At 44.8% G+C, this 23,662-nt stretch overlaps 1 protein-coding gene across 5 annotated transcripts in view; it reads left to right on the top strand.

Annotated features, from left to right (window-relative positions):
- Window positions 1-23,662, top strand: part of SEMA5A (semaphorin 5A) — a 521,440-nt gene that overhangs the window by 351,467 nt on the left and 146,311 nt on the right. For all 5 annotated transcript variants that reach the window (XM_081521332.1, XM_081521329.1, XM_081521334.1 and 2 more), the window contains exons 9-11: window positions 8,791-9,076; window positions 14,375-14,510; window positions 23,331-23,535. In XM_081521332.1, coding sequence (XP_081377458.1) covers window positions 8,791-9,076; window positions 14,375-14,510; window positions 23,331-23,535 — 627 coding nt within the window. The remainder of the gene's footprint in view (window positions 1-8,790; window positions 9,077-14,374; window positions 14,511-23,330; window positions 23,536-23,662) is intronic.

Below are 23,662 nucleotides of genomic sequence, written 5' to 3' on the forward strand. Positions count from 1 at the left end.
CATACTGGGACCACATCCCATCCCACCTTCGCCTGATGACCACCACACACAGGAGTTTGGGTCATCAGCTTTCTCTACGACTTTACAGTGTCTCCTCAGTGGCAGCTGAACTGCAGATTTCTCCCTGCGGATCTCTGTCTTGGCCTAGCCTTCTGTGCCTTCCTGCCATCCTTGGTCACCTTTAGGGTCTTCTCTTGGGTGACTTTCCATCCTGGGTGTGGCCTGGGGCCCAGTCCCAGCCTAAGCATCTGCCCTTTCCCTGCTCCCTTCCTTCTGATTCTTGGATTCACCTCGATGCCCTTGGCCCCAGGGCCCTCCTCCTCATTATGCTGACTTGTCGGTCTGTGTCTTATTGGTTGGTTCACACTGGCCTTGAAGGTGTGGGCTGTGGGATGCCCAGGGCCCAGGACAGTGGGACAGCCCCCCAGCAGGTGGTAAGAAAGTGCCTGAGGATGGAGGCTCTTTAGCTGGAGCACAAGGCTCCATCTCTAGCACAGACCCTCCACCATGTTTGGTTCCAGATCTGCTGAAAGGAACACACACCCACATTTGATATACAGAATGCAAATATTATGAAGTATGATAACTTGTTAAATAAATAAGAGCTTCCCAGGGTGACACTAGAGAGTCATGGATTCTATCCCTGCATCAGGAGGATGCTCTAGAGTAGGAAATGTCTACCCACTCAAGTATTCATGTCTAGAGAATCCCATGGGCAGAGAAACTTGGTGGGTTACAGTCCATGGGGTCGCAAAGACTCGGACAGGAGTGAGCGTGAGCACACACAAGTAAATACTGATGATACGTTTACCAACATGTCCATTGATATTAATTTACACTTTGTATATATTTATATTGATTTATATATTTATGTATATAATATTTATACACATATATAAATATGGATATATATAAATGGTGAGCTATAGTTTAATGATTAGCAACCAAGTGATAGGCATGTGGCAGGCATCACCTTTGACTTTCACAATGATACTTTTGATGTTGTTGTTCAGGCACTAAGTCATGTCCAACACAATGATAATAAGTATTGGGTATTGTTATCACCATTCTAAGGGGCTTCCCAGGTGGCTCAGTGGGTAAAGAATCTTCCTGCAATGCAAGAGATGCAGGCAGTTGATAGTTTGATTCTCCAGGTTGGGAAGATCCCCTGAAGGAGGGGCATCCCACTCCAGTGTTCTTGCCTGGAAAATCCCATGGACAGAGGAGCCTGGTGGGCTACAGTCCAGCGGGTCACAAAGAATCAGACACCACTGAAGCTACTGAGCTTCACAGCCTCATTCTAAAAGGGGGAAACTGAGAACTTGTGCTGTTACATAATCTGCCAAGTTCTTACTGCCAGTAGATGGAAGTATTGAGCCATATATACATACACCTCAATCCTATACATATGTATGTCACAGGCTCAAAACACACACGCACAAACATGTATATCTGTCCATCTATCTGTATCTATTGATTTATCGATCGATCTATCTAGTCTTTTCCTATAAATGTAAAGGAAGGAATTTTTGTATGTCAATGGCTTTTAAACCACTTTTTACTTAATTAAATTCTAATTATCCAATCTTGATAAACACATAGATGAAATTAGCTTTACTTGGGAACCCTCTGCTGCACATTTCCATGTAGCTGTGACAGGGAAACAATGTTCAAAATGAAGAGAGGACCTGAAAATCTAGGAATATGCACAGAAATGGTTTAGATGGTAACTGATATCAAAAAATTAGGAAAGTGAAACCTCTGTCTCACTGAATGTTATGTCTAAATATTGTTTCCATTAGCTCCTTTATTTGGGGGAATGTCTGGCTATTTTAAGAATTCAGCCTGGCTTTATTTATGTTTCTCAAATTCTGATCACCTTTAACATATGCATGTTTGATTACTCATTATCATTATGTGAAGTTCTACTTGTTGTTGTTCAGTTGCTAAGTTGTGTCCGACTCTTTGTGACCCCATGGACTTCAGCATGCCTGGCTCCTCTGTCTTCCACTATCTCTGGGAATTTGCTCAAATTCATGTCCACTGAGTCAGTGATGGCATCTAACCATCTCCCTCTGCTGCCCTCTTCTCCTCTTGCCCTCAATCTTTCCCAGAATCAGGGTCTTTTCCAGTGAGTCGACTCTGCATCAGGTGGCCAAAGTATTGGAGCTTCAGCCTCAGCATCCGTCTTTCCAATGAACATTCAAAGTTGATTTCCTTACAGTTGAGTGGTTTGATCTCCCTGCATCCAAGGGACTCTCAAGAGTCTTCTCCAGCATCACAATTTAAAAGCAGCAATTCTTCAGAAGTTCTACTAAATGCAAATTATTCAAAAGGAAAGCAAAAGGAAATCATGAAACAAAAATTATAGCCATCATTTATTGGGAGGGTATTTTGTATCAGTCTCTTTCTTCCCTAGGCTGAAAAGTTGTTCAGGATGAAGGAACTTTCTGGATGTCAGTTGTTCAGCCCAGGGTTTTAAGCCTGCTAGACATTTTCTAGTCTGCCTTTCCCTTTGATTGCAAAAGAATAAAAACTTTGATAGATTTTGATTCTAGTAAGATTTTTGTAGAGTTGGAAAATCAGAATTCCTTTCTATCTTTAATGTCCATTTTCATTGGTTTAGACAAATATTTCTATATCATTCACCTCTCATTAGTCAGTCATTAGATTGGACAACTGAACCTGGCACCCCTCCAGACTGGTGCAGTAGGCTATGCAACAGAGAGAAGACCAAGTGGATGGATCCATCTGGCAGTTTAGAGTTTGGTTGTACATGGTCAGAAACTCCTCAAAAATGTTGATGCTTTTGTCCTTCTTACAACTCGTTTATTTATGGGTCCCTACTCAGTGTTCCCATCTTCATAGCCACTATTAGGTCAGTAAATGTGCAAAATAAAAGTGCTTATATCATGAAACATAATTCCTCTTATAACATATTTTGTAGAATACTCTGTAGTCTGTTACTCAATATGTTTTACAAACAAGAGGAAAGAAACTAGCTTTTCCATGCATATATTTGATAATAAGCTGACAAATACTTGTGTCTGTTTTTATTCTGAATTAGCAAAACTTCTCTTCATTTGTAGCTTGATAATGATGATGAATAAAAGACCTCTCTTTCATGCAACCACATTCATTGTAGACAGGAAGGCCACTGACTGATTTATGACTTGTTCAGTTCACTCAGGAGTGACAGATACTAGCTAATGGTGAATCACATTTTAACAAGAGACAGGACTTAGGAAGGGAAACAATATGCATCTTATTATCCCACCAGGTGAGATTCAAGCATTGCCTGCCTCCAGATTTCTGTCTATAAAGGCAAGAGCTCCTCGGCTATCTATTTAACATCTATCACTGCTTTTCCACTATCTTGGCAAAGGAACAGGATGCTGGCAGAGTTTTAAAAGGCTCTGGAACTTCCTGACATGACAGCAGGTCACCCATCGGAACCCATCATCCCCCTGCAGGACCACTGTGAGGCTGCAGGATGTGTTTCCAATGGTAGCTTAGCTTCTTGACTAAAATATCTGTAAGATGTGGTGAGTTAGGGAAACACATGTACGACGTTGTTGTCTTTGTCATTCAGTTGCTACGTCATGTCCGACTCTCTGCGGCCCCACAGACTGTAGCCCGCCAGGCTCCTCTGTCCTCCACTGTCTCCCAAAGTTTGCTCAAATTCATGTCCAGTACTGCCTTCCAGGCACAAATTCTTCCCTTGTTTTACCAGCAGGAAAGAAATCTATTTGAGCATTTCTATCTAAAAAGCTCTATGTCACCCTATTCATGAAATGGGTTAGAGTGGTGTGGAGGTTCTCCAGGGAAAGAGGAACCCATGGGCGAGTCTGCGAGGCATGACTCAGTACTCCTCCTTTATGAGAAATCTGGGTGAGATTGTTCAGTGGGGTGGACGATGAATATGGATAGAGGCTCTCACGGTCACTGGTGGATGCGCCCGTGCTCTGGTGACGCCATGGGAAGCCTCTTCTCTAGAATTGGGGCAAACACTTCCCACACTATTCTTGTCTAATGAGCCCTGGGATTATCGACTCCTTCCTCCCACTCTTCTTTCTGTGGCATCTTTGATGTCTCTGATAGCTGCAGGGTAAAGATTTATCTGAGCATCCCTCTTCCTCTCTGGTCTGTTCTCAGACCCTTCTCATCTTGGTCCTGAGTAAAACCCAGCCACACTGTGTTTTCTGAGACGTTGCCTGGAATTCCAAGACCTGTTCTTCAATGTTGTTGAGGTAACTGATGGTCCTCTTGCAGCCCGCTATTGTTTCAATGTAGTGTAATTGTCCATGTACAGGGTCTGTGGTCAGACCATCTAGATTCAGGACATAACCCCCACCTGGATGCTGGCTGTGTGAACTTGGTCGGGTTCCTCTGGGCTGTAGTGTCTTCATCTATGAAACTGGAGGAGTAACACAAGCATCTCCCTCCAAGATTCCTGTGAGTTTCCTGAGCTTCTGAAAGAGAAGCACCTAGCCCGGAGCCTTACACAAGAGTTCAGCACTCAATAGAGATTTTAGAGTTTTTAATCTCAATAGAGACTGGGCTTCCCTGGTGGCTCAGATGGTAAAGAGCCATCTGGGTTCAACCCCCGGGTTGGCAAGATTCCTTGGAGAAGAAAATGTCTACCACTCCAGTACTCTGGCCTGCAGAATTCCATGGACTGTATAGTCCATGTGCTCGCAAAGAGTCGAACATGACTGAGTGACTTTCACTTCACTTCAGAGATTTTTAAATTACAGGCCAACCTTGAGCTGGAAGACACCAAGGCAGATCTTTTTTATGTTTTCAGTCCTTGATTTCCTGCTCAAGGCTTCCTAGATCCTACAGATATTTCCTATGTGGTTTTCATGCTGTGTGTCCCCGAGTTACTGGCAGAAGTAGGTAGTCGTGAGGGTGTTTGATAAAGCTTCTGGACTCTGTCTCACACCTCATCCACCCGTGCTGGGAGCTATAGTTAGACACACCTATTCTACATCATTCTTCCATTTCTTCATTTTCCATAAAGTCTGTTGGCAATGACGGTGGTTTTTTGTTTATCTTCATTTCACTGATCAAACTGCAGCCTGGTTATATGAGCCTGGGTGCAGAATCTGCTCTGCAGAGATTTAACCTTCTCTTCAGAATTAGACATCCAGGTGAATATTAGCTTTAGAAACTCAATAGAGTCTTGTAATTGTTTGATATATTTGCTTTTGGGGGTCTGCTTCAGTGAGTAATTCTCTTTGGGAGATACACCGTGAACATGGACTCAAAACTCCCCCAATATTATGCTTTTCTTTGCAAAAACACAAGTCGGAGAGGTGTCCCTGCCTGCTTCTGTGAGCATCTTTCCAGGATATTAAAGCAGACTGTACAGTAAATATGTCTAACTTCCATCTCATACATTTTAATGCAAGCCAGGGTGTTTTTTTAAATATCTGTTTCGAGTTAAAGCAAGTGATCAGACACTATGTTTAACAGTTGATACATTAAAATCAGTTCTTATTAAAATCTCTAGTATTAATACTTAGTGGACGTAAAACTACTTAAGAACAATATCATGAGCTAAAGAGAGAAGCACATGACATATACGATGTATAGTAGAATAGTTTTACATTTTTAGAATGCGAGAAAGTGAGAATGAAATTGTTAGTCGTTTAGTCGTGTCCAACTCTGCGACCCGTGGACTGTAGCCCAATAGGCTCCTTTGTCCCTGGATTCTCCAGGCAAGAATAGTGGAGTGTGTAGCCATTCCCTTCTCCAGGGTATCATCCCGACCCAGGTATCCAACCCTGGTCTCCTGCATTGCAGTCCGATTCTTTACCATCTGAGCCCCCAGGGAAGCTGTGAAGTTGAAATCTGAAACATCTTGTGATGACATCAACTATTGATTGAAATTCTATCAGATTTGGTTGAAAGCTGGTGGCAGCCTTTCTGGACCGAAGGCTACTCAGTGCTCTTATTCATGTCGGTCTTGGAATCAGTGTCTGCATTTCAGATCTCAGGTGAGCCTAAAACAGGCCTAACACTTAACGTTAATGGATCATCTTGTAGCCAAACCTATCTTTAGTTGTCCTGCTGATAACATGTCTGTTGGTACAATATGATTGGATCTGACAAAGTACAAGGCCAATTGAATTGTCCTCCAAAGCTAATTGTCGCTGAAATATGTCCTGTGGATACAGTTGTATGTATTTTTCCATTAATTTTGAAGGATATTTTCCTATTATCTTAATTGCACCATAAATTAAGACACTTGCTGATTGAATAGAAAACTCTCAGCAATAGAGAAAAGCGTAAGAATCAAACCTGGTTATTAGAGTTTTTAAAAGCTGGGCATTAGGGCACACCTGTGTCTGACAGGGGCTTCCACGTAGTGCTAGTGGTAAAGAACCCGCCTGCCAGTGCAGGAGACTTAAGAGACCTTGGTTCAATCCCTGGGTTGGGAAGATCCCCTGCAGAAGAAAATGGCAACCTGCTTCAGTATTCTCACCTGGGAAATCCTTGGACAGAGGAGCCTGGTGTGCTACAGTCCATGGGGTCGCACAGAGTCAGATATGACTGAGGTGACTTAGCATGGCATGGCACAGTGTCTGAAAGGGTGTCATCTTTATTATCAATAGACTCAAACAGCAAATTATGAAGATAACGCTTTCAGTGCTGTATACGAAGTTCTGTTGACAATCTAAATGCCTGATGAGCATGGTGATTAAGTAAAGGTCTGCCATAATTTGTCATTTCTAAGTCCATAATTTTGGTCTAATCATGAGATCAGAAAGGCAATGACTCCATCTCAATACCCTCCCCTCCTCTAAATGAATTCCCCAGAAATGAAGAAATAAGAAAGTAAGAATTAATTATCACATTTCATGGTCACCATAGTAACAGGAATGGCTAAAGCTGACTCAGGACACTAATCTTATAGTTTCAGTTTTCACAAATGAAAAACATTTTTAAAGTCCTTACTGCTGCTGCTGCTGCTGCTAAGTCGCTTCAGTCGTGTCCGACTCTGTGCGACCCCATAGACGGCAGCCCACCAGGCTCCGCCATCCCTGGGATTCTCCAGGCAAGAATACTGGAGTGGGTTGCCATTTCCTTAAAAGCACATAATTTATGCCAAAATCATACTAGAGTATGTAAGTAAAATCAAAGAATTTTGTTTTCTTCTACACAAACAAACATGATATTAATTCTATAACTCTATATAGTGAGTCACATTTCATGTTTTTAATATTTTTTTCAACTTTTTTTTTCCAAATTCATATAGCTTTTATTATGGCATAATAGTTGTTCTATTTTATTATTATTGCTGAGAATCTCTGTTTCTAATTTTTTTCGTTTTTCTTTCTTTTTTATGTATTTATCCTTTATTTGTTTACAGTAGGTCCTTGTTGGCCATCTATTTTAAAAATAGCAGCTTGTACATGTCAGTCTCAAACTGCCAATCAGTCCCTCCCCTTACCCTTCCCTTCTGGTAACCATAAGTTCATTTTCTAAGACTGTGAGTCTGTTTCTGTCCTGTAAATAAGTTCATCTCCTACTGTTTCTGAAGGTTATTAAGAATATACAAATAAAGTACTATCTATGGCTTTAAAGTGTATTGCAAATTTTTGATGCCCATTTTTGATGGTATTAATGATACATACCTATTGAAAAGTTGTGTGTGTGTTAGTTGCTCAGTCTTGTCCAACTCTTTGGGACCCCATGGACTGTAACCCTCCAGGCTCCTCTGTCCATGGGTTTTCCCAGGCAAGAACACTGGAGTGGGTTGCCATTTCCTACTCTAGGAGATCTTCCCAATCCAGGGATCGAACCTGGGTTTCCTACATTGCAGGCAGATTCTTTACCATCTGAGCCATCAGGGAAGCCTTGTTATATACCTAAGTGCTATACTAACTCAGGATGCTTATGTGTGGAATCATACTGGCTATTTCCTGTCACTTAGAACTCATGTGGGCTTCCCTGGTGGCTCAGATGGTAAAGAATCCACCTGCCAATGCAGGAGACTTGAGTTTGACCCCTGGGCTGGGAAGATACCCTGAAGAAGGAAATGGCAACCCACTTCAGTATTCTTGCCTGGAATGTCCCAGGGACAGAGGTGCCTGGTATGCTACAGTCCATGGGGCCACAAAGAGTCAGACACGACTGAATGACTAAACAGCAGAACTCATGCAGCAGGTTCCACACAGTGGTGCAGATCTTTAGGGTGCTCTTAGGGCCTTGTGTTCCTTCTATAAGAACACAGTGTTATCCACACAAAATCAAGTCTCTCTGGAATAAATACTGAGCAGGCAAGACTCAAAGGAGTAGCTTATGGATGTTTAGGCTTTTCTTCTCTCCTGCTTTTTTTTTTCATCAACTTTTTATTTTACATTGGAGCATAGTTTTGGGGATTCCCTGGTGGCTCAGTAGGTAAAAAATCCACCTGCAGTGGACCGCATGCAATACAGGGGATTCTGATTCAATCCCTGAGTCCAGACAATCCTCTAGAGAAGTATATGGCAACCCACTCCAGTATTATTATCTGGGAAATCCCTCAGACAGAGGAGCTTGGTGGGCGATAGTTCATGGGGGTCACGAAGAGTCGGACACAACTGAGCAACCAAACCACCACCATCATAGTTGATTTATAATATTGTGTTCGTTTCAGGTGTACAGCAAAGTGATTCAGTGATACACCTTGTCTCTTTCTTTTTCACATTCCTCCCCTGTGTAGGTTGTTACATAATGTAGAGCAGAGTTTGCTGTGCTGTCCAGTAGGCTGAGCCCTTTCTTCTTTCCTGTTGTTTCTAGAACCAAACTTCGTGTCTTCTTATGACATCGGGAATTTCACCTACTTCTTCTTCCGAGAAAATGCCGTGGAGCATGACTGTGGGAAGACCGTGTTCTCCCGAGCTGCCCGGGTGTGTAAGAATGACATCGGGGGCCGCTTCCTGCTGGAGGACACGTGGACCACGTTCATGAAGGCCCGCCTCAACTGCTCCCGCCCCGGTGAGGTCCCTTTCTACTACCATGAACTCCAGGGCACCTTCTTCCTGCCCGAGCTGGATCTGATCTACGGCATCTTCACCACCAATGTGTATGTAACTGGAAATCATTCTTGCCTTGCTCTCTGCTCCTTGTGAATGACTCTACTGTTCTCTGCCCTCTGAGCTTTACAAGTTGCTTTAACAGAAGTGTTTCTTCTTTTCCTGGGCTAACAGCCAAAAAAATTTGAGTATGAATTCAATGTACCAAAAGGGATGTGAATTCTGAGACGGGTGTTAGGAAAATAAAGCTGCTCAGAAAGTTTTGATCTATCCTTCTGTTATGGTAGCCTCAAATTATTCTCTGCAAGTTTTTCCTTCTGATTTACTATTGTCTTCTGGGCATGTTATGAAATGCTAGAATATATTAGATGTGTTTTTTTTAATTTATTTTTAACTGATGGTTAATTGTTTTCCATTGTTGTGTTGGTTTCTGCTGTACAACAACGGGAATCAGCCACAATTATGTATGTATCCCCTCCCTGCCCATCTTACCCCTCTAAGTCTTTTTTTTTCCCCTATACATAAGTCATGCATCTTTGCATAATGAAAGCAGTGTTGTCTGGAGAGTCTGATCTTTGCGATAACGTAACTTTTAACTGAACTGCATGTGTAGGAAGAGCACATAAGTAGGCTTACCCTGTTGTATGAGATGACTAACTTGGACATTTCCAAAAGAATGATTCTACTTTTAAAATATTGTTGGAAAAAAAAAAATACAGTGTTTTATTTCTTGCGGGGAGATATTCTTCCTTCAGAACTGACACTATTTGGACTAAGTACAGGATGTACAGTTTCCTGACTCACATTCATTCTGCCTGGTGAAGTGTGGCAGGACCCCACACTTAATTCTCTTCCTTAGCTGATCTGCTCAGACTCTGTGAGATGACACCCACCACCAGGAATCACAGAGACTCGAGCTCCACTTTCCTCCGCCTTCGCAGTGGGCATGATGGTTCTGCAGGGTGATTTCTGCTTTGCATCACCTTTGAAATCTCTTATCTGGTGACCTAACGGTTTGGACAAAAGCCAGATGTCTGTGTCCAGGGTAAAGGATCTGAGTCAGGATGAGCTGAAAATGCCAATCATGGAGGTTGGGTGGCCAAGCGTCCGGGTCTGTCCTGGATGATAGCTTTTAGCACCCAGGCCTGCTCTGTGCTGGGAAACCTCTTGGTCTTGGGCAAACCGGGACAGTCGGTCACTCTACGATGTCTCCTTAGCTTCCCAAGTCTTGTTAACTTCTGTTTTCGTCTCCTCTGCATCCAAATGGTCCCTGCTCAGTCACTCAGTAGTGTCCGACTTTTTGCGACCCCATGGACTGTAGCCATGAATGCAGGCCTGGGATTTTCCAGGCAAAAATACTGGAGTGACTTGCCCCTTCTTCCTCCAGGGGATTTTCCTGACCCAGGGATCGAACCCATGTCTCCTGCGTCTCCTGCATTTGCAGCTGGGTTCTTTACCACTGAACCACTTGGGAAGGCTGCCCACAAATTGCGTTTCTGAAGAATCACTTCGTGTGCATCTTGCTTCCTTGTTTCTCTTCCCTCCTGTTTTTCCTACTGCTGAGCTTCAGTGTTAGCATTTGCTTTCTAACAATGTTTGTTCCATGAGGAGTCTTCTTTCTGATGCAAAGTTAGAAAAACAAGACTGAAATGGATGACTCCCTACCCACCCCCACCCCACCAGGACCATCTTTGTTATAAATCTGGTTTTCAACCCCAGAGGTTATTTTCTATCCTTGATAAGTTTCTTTGGGGGAAAAAAAAAATCAATGTATAGCTTCTGAAGTTCATTTGCTTTCCAAAACCTTGTTTAAGAAATAGTGTAAGCTGCACAAGATGAATGTTCACTGGCTCCGTGGACATCAATTTTACACACAATGGGAGCTTGGCTTACTGAGCTGTTCATTCCCCTGGCTGTGGGCAAAAGCGAACAATTTAAAAAGTTATAGAAGTTCTATGTCTGGGCCATTCCAGGAGGGTGAGTGGTCTATTTAGATACTTGCAAAGATAAGTTTCAGACTATTCCAGAATATTTGCTTAGTGTTGAAGATGCTCATCGTGTTGGAAATCACCTGATACAGAGACCTTATACTAACAGGAAAAGAATCACGAGACCTTCCATGTCTCTCTCCAGTACTTATTCTCAGTAGGTCTTGGGAACTGCTTTCTGATCTATCCATCGCAAATCCTGGCATATGTCTCACCTCTGCTCCCTCTCCTGTCTCAGCCTTCTCTTACTCTCTCAGGAGATGACTGCATTCTTGGCAAGACTTGCTCAAAATGGGAAGAAAATGACAGTCTGAGGTACCGGTTGTGTCTGTCTCTGAACTGATGGCTAAAACTGCCCTAGCTGAGCTTTCCGGTGCTTAGGCTCATAGGTTTGGTTGGTCTCCAGCACTGGGGGTAAAGTTCAGTGTTCCAGATCATTCTGTCCCTAGGTGTTCAGTCACTCAGTCATGTCTGACTCTCTGACCCCATGGACTGCAACACGCCAGGCTTCCCTGTCCTTCACCATCTCCCGGACTTTGCTCAAACTCATGTCTGTTGAGTTGGCGATGTCATCCAACCATCTCATCCTCTGTCATCCCCTTCTCATTGTGCTCTTAATCTTTCCCAGCATCAGGGTCTTTTTTAATGAGTCAACTCTTCGCATCAGGTAGCCAAAGTATTGGAGCTCCAGCTTCAGCACCAGTCCTTCCAATGAATATTCTGGGTTGATTTCGTATAGGATGGACTGGTCGGATCTCCTTGCCGTCCAAGGAGCTCTCAAGAGTCTTCTCCAGCTAGAGCTCAGTGGTTTTCTCAAGCTCTGGGGCACAGATTGGGCTGCAGGAAATAGTACCTTCCTGCAACAGAGTCTCTGAAGGATTTGCCTGTTTTTTTTTCTTCCCCTGGAATCTAAAAATGCTGGCTTTCAGATAACATAGTTGTGGGAGTAGGGGAGGGTGAAAGTTTTGATTTTTCTTCCTTTGTTAGGAGACAAGGAGCTAAGAGGAACTGCTCTACTTTTCTACCAGTGGCTTCCGGCAGATTCTAAGGTCCCATATTGTTGGGCTCACCCAGGGGGAGGGAGGGGGTACCTCCACTTTTACATGCCTAGGCTCTGAACAGGGAAAGAGATAGAACATTAGATAGAGCAGTATTATCCCCATGATAGAGGTCAGCTTGCAACACGTGGCTGAAGGTCTGTTAGGCAAATGGATTTCTCACTACAGACCCCAGCTGTCAGCAGGCTTGTCCACAAGGTCATGGTAGACCAGACCTGGGCTGACCACCACTGCCTGCAGGGACCAGCAGGAGAAGATGGATGTGCAATTCTGGCGGGCAGACCCATCCCAGGAAGAGTGGCTGAAGAGCTGCTAGGGGATGGTCACTCGTGTCCTTCCCCCTCACCCTGCTCAGTTTGCAGCAAGTTAAAGGGTAGAGGAAAGGCGGGAAAGTGTGTGTGTGTGTGTGTGTGTGTGTGTGTGTGTGTGTTGTGTGCACAGAACACATAACCTGTACCAATGGGGCTCTGCTCTCTAGGAGGCAGGAAGAAGTGTCTACCCACACGTGTCAGGGATACTCAGAATGACAGCCCCTGGGGCATCCAGGTTGACATCAGAGACCCCACCCAGTGCCCTCCAGAGTGAGTGAGTGGAGGTGAACTGAGAGATGAATGCAGGCAGAGGATAAGTGTCTTCCCTTCCTGAGAAAAAGGCATAGCAATGGGGTCAAAGGCAGGAACACCAGGACCTTCTGCAAAGCAGGTGTAAATCCTGCTTTCTTTCCCCTCAGCCTGTGACGTGGACTCAGTAACCTCCCTGCCCCTTTGTCCGTACGTCTGTGAAGTCAGGCTGGCCTCAGGAGCTAGAGGTTCCCTGTGATCAACAAGAAGATCCCTGTCAGGCACTTAGCAGAGGGCTCAGAGAGGTGAGCCCCTCACTGTCGCTGTGCCAGGACCGAGGCGAGGGAGGTGTTGTCCCTCCTGGGGGTCTGGCCGGCCGTTCTCGTTCTGACAGACTTGTCTTCTGGTTCTTGCTGAAGTCTAGTCACGCGTCCAAAGGCTAATTCTACCTTAGACATTTCTGACATATCTTCTTGTTTTCCGAGGGTAATACGCAAAGAGTAAAATTACCCATGAGTTCATATTTATCGTGTGTCATTTTATCTGCCAGCAGTGGGGGTGTGAGTCTTCCCGCCAGACTCGCCTCTCTGGGGCTTCCAGAGGGAATGCGCATACCTGCTCTCAAGGCTCTGACCTTCCACGAGGTGTCTTTCCTTACTGTCCACACAGAGCTGTCACCAAGAATTCAAAATTTCCATTTTGGTGCCAACCCCCCTGGGGGTTCAGTCCAACCCCCCCATTTAGTGGCTGGGTGATTTGGGGCAGGTGTCTTGACCTCACTGGGTGGGTGAATGTCCCCCTCCTTGTGAAGCTTAGATGAATTGGAGTTTGTAAATATTTACCACCTATTTGTGTTTTTCAGATGAACCAAGGTAGACATTCACATTTTAGAGTTTCTTGTTTTTTCTTTGCCTCAGGAAATACAGTTGATAAGTAGACATGCTATTGGCTAATAGCATAAACATGAAATTTTAAAACCATAGCTGAACTCACAATGCAGATTTACTTAACCAAAAAAAATATTGCAGTTTCCACTTAGTAAAAGGGCCCTGGACTCTGAGAGCCCTGCATTCACAGCCTTTGGTCCTGCGAAGATTGAATTCTGAATTAAGGCTTCGAGAGGTCCTGTGTCAATGCTCTGTCAAATATTTGCCTTTGACCCTTTGAATTTAAAATACTTTTCACATATACATGTACGTATGTATGAAGGGTCCCTGACAGGCACTTGTTGCACAATGCTTTTAGTTATTTATTTTTTAAAAATAACAAATACTCACAACTATTTGGGGCTTTTACAGACAGAAGCAGCAGCGGCTTACCCCACTGCCAGCTAAAGTGCCCAGATTAGAGTGTGGGGAGAGAACCTTGCCAGGCTGAATGGGAGGCCCACGCCCTAGAGGAGGAACTCTGTTTCCTCCAGGAATTTTAAAGGCATAACATACAGCTCTTTAAAAGCTTCTATCACTCCCGCCCCGGCTGGGTGAATCCATCCTGTTGGTGGGATTACAAGCATCATAACTGCTAAATACTGTTGTTTCTAGACTGAAATGTTGGAGGAACAAACACCCCAGAGGAACACCATTCACTGCTTCAGCCTCGTCTGCGGGGTGTTTATTCCTGCGGCTCTTGAGTGATCCCCTGGCAGGTGCTTCCTGAGCACCCAGAATCTGTTGTGAGGAGCAGAGCTCACCTCGAGGGTGCTCTCTGACCCGCCTTGTCCTTTTTCTTCCTCATCTCCCCAGGAACAGCATCGCCGCCTCGGCCGTGTGCGTCTTCAACCTCAGCGCCATCTCGCAGGCCTTTAACGGGCCCTTCAAGTACCAGGAGAACTCTCGGTCCGCCTGGCTGCCGTATCCCAACCCCAACCCCAACTTCCAGGTAATTCTGGGGACAAAGGGCCGGCCACTCCTGCAGTCATTCCCGCACCCCCCCTCCCCGCCCCGATAGTAGGCAGAAACGTTGTGCAGACAGACAGGCTGGGACAACTGAACCCTGGTACTCACGCAGTGCAGCTGTGAGCTGCCCCACCCCCAGCCCCTTGTGGACAGTCCCTCACTCAGCTTGTCTCATGTAAATAGACCACAGCCTTTTGTGTACTGAGGCGCCCGGCATTCAAAGCGTCTTTTGTCAGCTGGGACGCCTGAGCTTGGACTGCAAAAGGCCAGCATAATGCGGCAGGTTGGGAATCCAGCTTCAATTAGTACTAATGATGGTGGGCTCTGTGTCCCCAGGAGCTCTGACTCCTAATGAATGATGCTGTAATGAATGTGGTCCAGGACACGGAGCAGTGGGTTGCACAAACAGAATCGAGCTCTAATTGGGTATGCGGTGAGATTTCCTGTTGGGGTGAATGGAATGTGATGGGACGGCTGTGGAGAAAACAGGAGCAGATGGAGGCCTTTCGTGTATAAGGCACCAAATGCCACATCTTCAAGCTGTCAGGGGCTCTGACATCATCTGCTCCCATCTACCCAAATTCGGAGGGAGCTGAAACCAAAAGAGATGAAGCCCTCTACTGTTTGGTCAGTCAGCAGGTGTATTAGTCAGCTCCGGTTGCTGTAACAAAATACCACAGACTGGAAATTTCTTTTCTCACAATTCTGGAGGCTAGAAGTCCATGATCAAGGTTCTGGCCAATTCAGTTTCTGGAGACAGCTCCCTTCCTAGTTTGTAGATGGCCAGCTTCCGTACTGTGTCCTCATGTGACAAAGTAGCTACAAACAAATAATCCTTAAATAGTCCTGCTTGTTACGGGATGCTAAATCATTTTCCCGCCAGAAAATGCTCAGTTTTGTGAGCATGAAGTGACACTAACCCTATGAGATCAGGACCCCACCCTTGTGATCTCATTTAACTTCAGTCACTTCCTTAGAGGCTCCAGCTCCTAATATAGCCACTTTGAGGGTTAGGATTTCAACATATGAATTTTAGGGAGACTCAGACATTCATGCGTACCAGCAGACTTCCCTGGAGCACTTTTTTCCTGAGAAGAACTGTCTTAGGATCTTCATCATCATCATCCTGGGTGTGATTTTTAGAAATGCCAAGTTCCAGACGCTGGGCTCAATGCTTCTATGTATCTTGTCGCCTTCTGGCAACTATGCTGTGATTGGTAACAGCTTCCACTGACAGAGAAGGGTGTTGAGCCTCAGAGCACGTCATCAGGACAAGGATATGGGTTCATAAGTGACTGAGCTGGACTCCCAGGCCTAGTCCTCAAGATGCAGAGCCTCAACCTCTTCCAACTAGAGGAACTTTAGTCTTCATAACTGGTCAGTGTTAGACCCGAGTCGTGTATTCAGGCCTCCAAATTCTGGTTGGTTTGTCAACCCAGCACATAAAGCCTCTGGCTTTTGACAAAACTGGGAATATGGAAAAGTTCAATTATTTTACATTTTCCTTGTACTTTGACAGGAATCATTCAATTCTAATTGTTTTGAAATTTTTTTATAAATATCATGAGGCTGAGAATAGAGATGGGCTTACATGTCCACTTTACCATTCACTGGTTTACTTGGGAAAATGATTTAGCATCCCGTAACAAGCAGGACTATTTAAGGATTATTTGTTTGTAGCTACTTTGTCATATTTTCTCATCTCAGCAGCTCTGTAAAGTGGGTGTCATTAGCCCCACTTGTAAGTCAGGAATCTGAGGGATCAAGTTTATGTTATTATTCAAGTCTCACTACTAAGAAAGTTCAGTACTAGACAAAGAAATCCAGGCAAGCAAACAGTTTAGTGGGAACCAGACATGAAGTCTTCACTTTTCCTGATGACATATGTGGTTTATGTAATTAGTAACTGAACACGGACTCTCTGTGCCCCATTGTTGAGTCTCTGCTTTTAAATCCCACCCATATATGTGGATCCTGGGGTGATGTAGCTGTTTAAGAAGGCCCTCTGTAAAACTGTGAAGGTGAAATATATCATTTCCTTTCAGAAAGTCCATTGTAAAATCCTGAAGTTTAAAAAAAAAATTATCAAAGGTGCTCACGGTATTTTAGGGTTCTTTTAATGTCTTGATGTTTCAATTCCAAACGTCTTCACAGTGAACAGTGAGTTAATAAACTCTCTGCTGCCTTACCACCTCTGGGCTGTGGATAACTTTTAGCCCTTTTGTCTGGATACATTTGTTGCCCAAAGCAAATCCCCTCATTTCCTGAGGCTGCAGGCATCTGGTTTTATAATGCCAGTGTTACACTGAAAGGCTTACTCACGTTTATGAGATGGAAGTCAGGCCATGCGGTGCCATGAATGAAGCCTGCAGAATGTGGCGTGCATTTCAGGCAGGGAGCCTGCTCCACTGAGCTTGTCTTCTTTGGGTACTATTTAAGATTTGCATGGAACTAAAGTTTAGACTATGGTGATTCTTTGTGTAAGTCCAGATATACATGAGTATCAAATATTTTCTTTTGGTTTACCATGTTTGATAACCATGATAACTTAAGGCAACCTGACTGACTTTTATGGAACCATACACACTGACGTAGGGGGTGGGATATGTTACGCATTAAGGGTCCATCCACTAACTGTATAAAGGGGCTTATGTTTGCAAAAACCAATAGTTAGATGTAGTTAGATTTTTTAAATTATTGTTTGCCTACTGAGATTTGGAATTTTATGCAGTGCTTATGTACTAGAAGGCTTCCTTGGTAGCTCAGACGGTAAAGAATCCACCTGCATTGCAGGAGACTGGGGTTGATCCCTGGATTGGGAAGATCCCCTGGAGAAGGGCATGGCAACCCACTCCAGTATTATTGTCTGGAGAACCCCATGGACAGAGAAGCCGGACCAGCTACAGTCCATGGGGTCGCAGAGAGTCAGTCACGACTGAGCAACTAAGTACGTATGTACTGCAAATAGCTAATTAGTTAGAATATCAGATACATGACTCAGATTCAGGAGGAAGAATGGGTTAGGATTAACAGTGAGTAATTTTGCAAAATTAGATACAAAATTCTCTATTGAAAATAATAACAAAATATAACACTATTAATTTTTATCAGTTGCAATCTAGAAACCACCACAGGTGGCGCTGTGAAAGTCGTCCCTATTAGAGCTGCAGTCCCCAAAGCCATCTAGACTCTGGGCCTCACTGGGAAAAGCTTCAGTCACTTACAGAAAACATTATCCAGACCCAGTGGTACAGCTGCACTGGGACAGACTCTAGAAATTTCTGTGCAGTTTTGATTACCAGCAACCAAATTGATGGAGCCAAAATGGAAAACAGATCCTCAAAAGTGGTCGAGCAGATGAGCGGGCCACTGCTGGAGGACCAGGTGATGGGACCTGGCCAAGTCATCAGCATCCTTCAGTACACCGTAGGCGTTTGCAGCAAAACAAGAGGAAGGGTACCATCAAAGTCAAGCACTCTCCACATGAGCCTTGGTGATCGTGGACGTACCTACAAAGGGCTGGCAGGCTAGGGGGAGGATGGATCTGTAATCCTTGGAAAAGATAAACAAGAATGCAAATATTATTGTTATAAGAATTAGTAGAAGTATTGATCTGTTACTCTCAGAGGTGTTAGCAAGACAACGATTATGGATTGTAAGCCACAGGAGGACGATGGCTGTGTTTTTACTATTTTTAATGTTTTCCTCTTGCTCAGAGTCCCTGGGGTGTCACGCTGACACTGCGGGAGCCCTATGTGTAAGGCATGGTGAGAGAATTTGCAGCCCGTTAGAGAGCTATGTGGATTACTTATGATCCAATAAATATATGGTATAAATTTAAATAACATTCAAAATATTTGAAAAAGAATCCTCGAGTGAGATATTCATTATAAGTTGGCTAAAAAAACCAAGACACTGTATAGTTTCAACCAGTTCTTGGCTAATGATACTGTTGATCAATTCCAACCTGTGCCCTTTTTTTCCCCCACACCACAAAGCAGCTTTTTTTTCCTCCAACACCAAGCCAGATGTCCAACAATCCAACTCAGTTCTGATACTGTTTACCCAGAGGTAGCATCAGATCTCATGGTTGATAGACTCAGTCCTACAAGGCTCTCCCCTTGACCCTCACTTCCAACACCAGTCTCCAGTCCATGTTGTCACCCATGCTTCCGACCTGTGGGCTATAGGTGGACCCCCTCCTTAAGTTTGTTAATCAGCTAGAGAGGCTCACAGAACTCAAACATTTTACTTATGAGATCATCGTTGTTGTTGTTCAGTCACTAAGTCAGGTCCAACTCTTTGTGACTTCATGGACTGCAGTCCACCAAGCTCACCTGTCCTTCTCCATCTCCTGGAGTTTGCTCAAATTCATGTCCATTGAGTCAGTGATGCTATCGAATCATTTCATCCTCTGCCACCCCCTTCTTCTCCTACCTTCAATCTACCCCAGCATGAGGGTCTTTTCCAATGAGTCAGCTCTTCCCATCAGATGGCCAAAACATTGGAGCATCAGTGTCAGTCCTTCCAATGAATATTCAGGGTTGATTTCCTTTAGGATTGATTGGTTGGATCTCCTTGCAGTCCAAGGGACTCTCAAGAGTCTTCTCCAACACCACAGTTCAAAAGCATCAATTCTTCAGTGCTCAGCCTTCTTTATGGTCCAACTCTCACATCCATACATGACCACTGGAAAAACCATAGCTTTGACTAGATGGACATTTATCTGTAAGTGATATCTCTGCTTGTTAATGCACTGTCTAGATTCGTCATAGCTTTCCCTCCAAGAAGGAGGCATCTTTTGATTTCATGGCTGTTGATTTCAGGCAATCACTGTCTGCAGTCCAAGAGAATAAGCTTTGTTGTAAAGGACATAGGTCAGGAAGAGTCAGACGGAAGAGGGGCACAGGAGGAGTAGGGAAAGGTTTGGGTAAAGAGCATGGAGCTCTTTCTGAGCTGAGCATGCTCCCTGAGTCTCCACACGGCCACCAACCTGGGAGGTCTGAACACTCCATCCTTGGGAGTTTTATGGACGTGTTTCACTTAAGCAGGTTGATTAAATCATTTGGCCATTGGTGATAGATTCAACCTCTAGCACCTTTCTCCTTCCTGGAGGTCAGGGCAGTGGGACCAAAAGTTCCAACCCTCTGACCACAGGGATGGCAGCTCTGGCAATCAGCATCCCACCCTTAAGTGAGGTCCAGAAGTCACCTCTGTAACTTAACAAAAGAAGCCTTTATTGCTCTCTTCACTTAGGAAGTGTCAGGGGTTTTAGGAGCTCTGCGACAGAACAGGGATGAAAACTAAACATATGTTTCTTATTACAAATCCCAGTATCACAGTGACAAATCAGGTTGCAGCCTTGAATTAGGTTAGCAGTCATGAAAAGGACAGGTGGCAGTTGGGGGTTCCGCTCTGCAGCCCCAGCAAACCCCCCTCCCCAAGTCTTGGAGTCTCCCAGGTCCCCAGACTCCTCAAGAGCAGCCAGAGGTCCTCAGTTTCATATTGTGTCTCCCAGGTTTTATGATGCCAATTTTAAAAGCACTGTGCAGAGAAAACAGAACCGGTATGGAAAACTCCATCCCCCAGGCAGACTGCTCCTTGCCTCCTGTAACTTAAGAATTGCTGCTGATTTCAGGAAGAGAAAACAGCCAGATGTGACCACACTCAGACCTAGAACTCGCCTGGACATACTTCAGACCGTTTTGTGACACTGTTGTTAACGGCCAGTGTCTCTGCCCTCCCCGTGTCATTGTTAAATATGGTAATTATATAAAATCCCCTGGCACTGCCCCCCTGCCCAGTACAACCGCTGTGTGTTCACTCATTGATTCCTTCCTTCACTTATTCGTTCCTTCCCTCTGGCCCCTACGGCTCAATGGACCATAGAATTGCTGCCCTGCTACTAGGCGGACCCACTGACCATTTATACCATTGTTTGAATGGCTTCTCTGTGCCAGGCGCACGGCCTGGCTCGTTGGCGTTTACAAGTGTTTTCAATTAATTTACAAATGCTCTCCACTGATGGTCTCAGTTGGCCTCACAGCAGCCCTGTGAAGGGAGCAGAGGAAGTGCTTTTCTAGCCACTTCATAGATAAAGAGACAAAGACAGAGAGGCAGGGCCTCGCCTGAGACCACATGGCTCCTGGGTCACAGAACTGACCCTTCACCTTCACCCAACCCTTCCGCCACCTGGTACCTGGGGCACCCCTGCAAAGATGTAGCATTTAAACTAAGCTTTGGACCAGTCTTGGCATCCATTTTGCTCCAAGATTCTTTAAATATACAATCAGCCTATCCTTTGGGGGCATGTAGGCTATTTTATCAAGTGCTACAAAAATATCCTCTATTTTTAACAAGCCATTTCCTTCGTCTACTTTTGCACCTCTATTATAAAACCACGTATGAGAAACGACGTGTTATAAAGGTCGTTTTTCAGATGGAATGGACAGGCAAATTCATTTCCATCAACCCTACCTCTGTGAAGTTTTGCCGGGGATCAGCCTTTATTGGTACTAGGATTTAAAGTTTGTGAAAGAAATGAGAAATCGTGGTGATAATTTTCTGATTCTGTGTGCTGCCCTGGGAAAGCTTGACTTGCTTTCCCGCCCCTCTTTTAACCTTGTCCCTGCCCAAAACCATCCTCCATGACACCTGCCAGCCTTTTCACAGCACAGCTCTGAATTTAACTCTCAGCAGTTTTCAGGCTTAGCTTTTTTTCCTCCGCTTTAGTCCCAGATTCCTCTGCACGGTATTTCTACCTGAAAAATCCCCTTCTTTCCTTCCTATTTCCTTATGGTTTCTTCCTTTTCTCTGTCTTCATCTCCTTCCTCTCCCACATCCTTTATCTCCTTATGCCCCTCTGTTCTTGAAAATTCATCATTGTCAGGGAGGAAGAAAGTTTCCTCTGCCCTTCTAGCTTCTTCTGACCAGTCTAAGAATGAAATTGGCATGAGACAGGTTAACAGGAGAAAATCCAGCAGAAGTTTAATAACACATACAAATGAGAGGGACCCAGGCAAACTGAGTAACTCCCCCTAATGGCAGAAAGCCTCACCTTGAATACCATCTTCAGCTAAAGATAAAAGACCGTGTTGCTGGTAGTGGTTTGAGACTTCAAAGGGGAGGAAGGCAATTGTCCTGCAGATAGAAAAGCAAATGTTTGGTAAACAAGAGTTTGCTGGGCCTGCAGAGACGGTTGGACACAGAGTGGACTTTGGTCTCTGGGCCCTGCTGAGGTTTTCCCACCACAATCTGCCCTTATTCTTTGCAGACATCTCTGGAGATAGCTCTATTCCAGGAACAGGCTGTCTATCTAACTTTTGTAAGCATTTAGGGGAAGGTCAAAGTTTCTTCTCTAGTCTTTTGGGCCTTCATTGTTTTCAGCTTTAGAAATTCTATCATTCGCATGTCAGGTTGACATTTTGGGGTGGCAAGTTTTGCTCCCCTACACTGTGTTTTTATTAGATGCTTGACTCTAAACCGAGTTTTTGTTTCTTTTAGCTTGGGTTAGATAATAAGGCTATGATAATAAGGCGAACATAGTGTTTCGTCTGTGGGATTTTCCAGGCAAGCATACTGGAGTGGGTAGCCGTTCCCTCCTCCGAGGGATCTTCCCGACCCAGGGATCGAACCTAGGTCTCCCACATTGCAGGCAGATTCTTTACCATCTGAGCTAGCAGGCAAGCCCAGATAATCAGGGCACAATAATAAGGCTAATGTAGTGTTTTGTAGCTTATGTGAAAGACAGCAGAACAGTATTGCATAGTTTACAGATTAAAATGACCTAAATCTATCTCTATAGAATCCATGTCTTGCTTATAGACCTGCCATCCCAAAGAAAGCTAGTAAATCTGTGTGATGCATTTGATGGCTGCATTTTCCACCTGGGAATCTGATGTGTTTGGCAGATTGAACAGTGTGCATTTAGCCAGACAGCTCCCTAGGGGACTCTAGAGGTGATGAGGAGATTTTATGCATATGCCATTCAAATTAGCAATGACTCCTACTTCGTGTTTTTTTAAACTTCTGATCATTGATTTTTTTTTTTTTTTACTTTTTATCTTATACTGGAGTATAGTTGATTTACAGTGTTGTGATAGTTTCAGTCATACAGCAAAGTGGTTCAGTTACACAATGCAATGCAATGCGTGTGTGCGTGCTCAGTCATATTCAACTCTTTGTGACCCCATGGGGCTCCTCTGTCCATGGGATTTCCCAGGCCACAATCCTGGAATGGACTGCCATTTCCTTCTGCAGGGGATCTTCCTGACCCAGGGATTGAACCCGAGGCAGACCACTGAGATACAAGTTATTCTTATACATGTATCTATTCTTTTTCAAATTCTTCTCCCACTTAGGTTGTTAGGTAACACTGAGCAGATTTCCCTCCACCCTACAGTGGGTCCTTGTCGGTTACCCATTCTAAGTATAGCAGTGTGTACATGTCGACGCCAAACTCCCAAGCTATCCCCGCCTCACCCTTCCCCTGGTAACCATAGTTACCCCCTGGTAACCGTAAGTTCCTTCTCTAAGACTGTGAGTCTATTTCTAATTTGTCGATGTCACTTCATTTTGCTGTGATCATTCATTTAGGATGAGAGTTGAGAAGACTCCCCAAATACGACGAGCTCAGATCTAAACTGAGAGCAACCCCAAGAATGGGGGCTGTGGGGGAACTGGAGAAGGGGGCACATTGGCACCGGCAGGGTTCAGATTGCCAGTCGCCCCCCAGCCAGGCTGGCTGCCGCTGCCGTGGGTGTGCAGGGGGCCGGGCCCAGTAACAGCCTCTCTGCCCCTGCAGTGCGGCACCGTGGACCAGGGCCTGTACGTGAACCTCACGGAGAGGAACCTGCAGGACGCGCAGAAGTTCATCCTGATGCACGAAGTGGTGCAGCCGGTGAGCCCCGTGCCCGCCTTCATGGAGGACAACAGCCGCTTCTCCCACGTGGCCGTGGACGTGGTGCAGGCCCGGGACGCCCTCGTCCACATCATCTACCTGGCCACAGGTAGGAGCCCGCCCTCCTCTGGGGGTGTTCAACCGGTTTCTGATCTCGTGTTTAAGTGCTAAACATGCGACCTCGGTGCCACGCTTTGGGCCTGCCTTCTTTCCTCCAAGCATCAAAGCCAGGAGTG

This window comes from Giraffa tippelskirchi, chromosome 8 (assembly GCF_054371585.1).
Source record: "Giraffa tippelskirchi isolate mGirTip1 chromosome 8, T2T-mGirTip1v1.2.pri, whole genome shotgun sequence".
Classification (NCBI taxonomy): domain Eukaryota; kingdom Metazoa; phylum Chordata; class Mammalia; order Artiodactyla; family Giraffidae; genus Giraffa; species Giraffa tippelskirchi.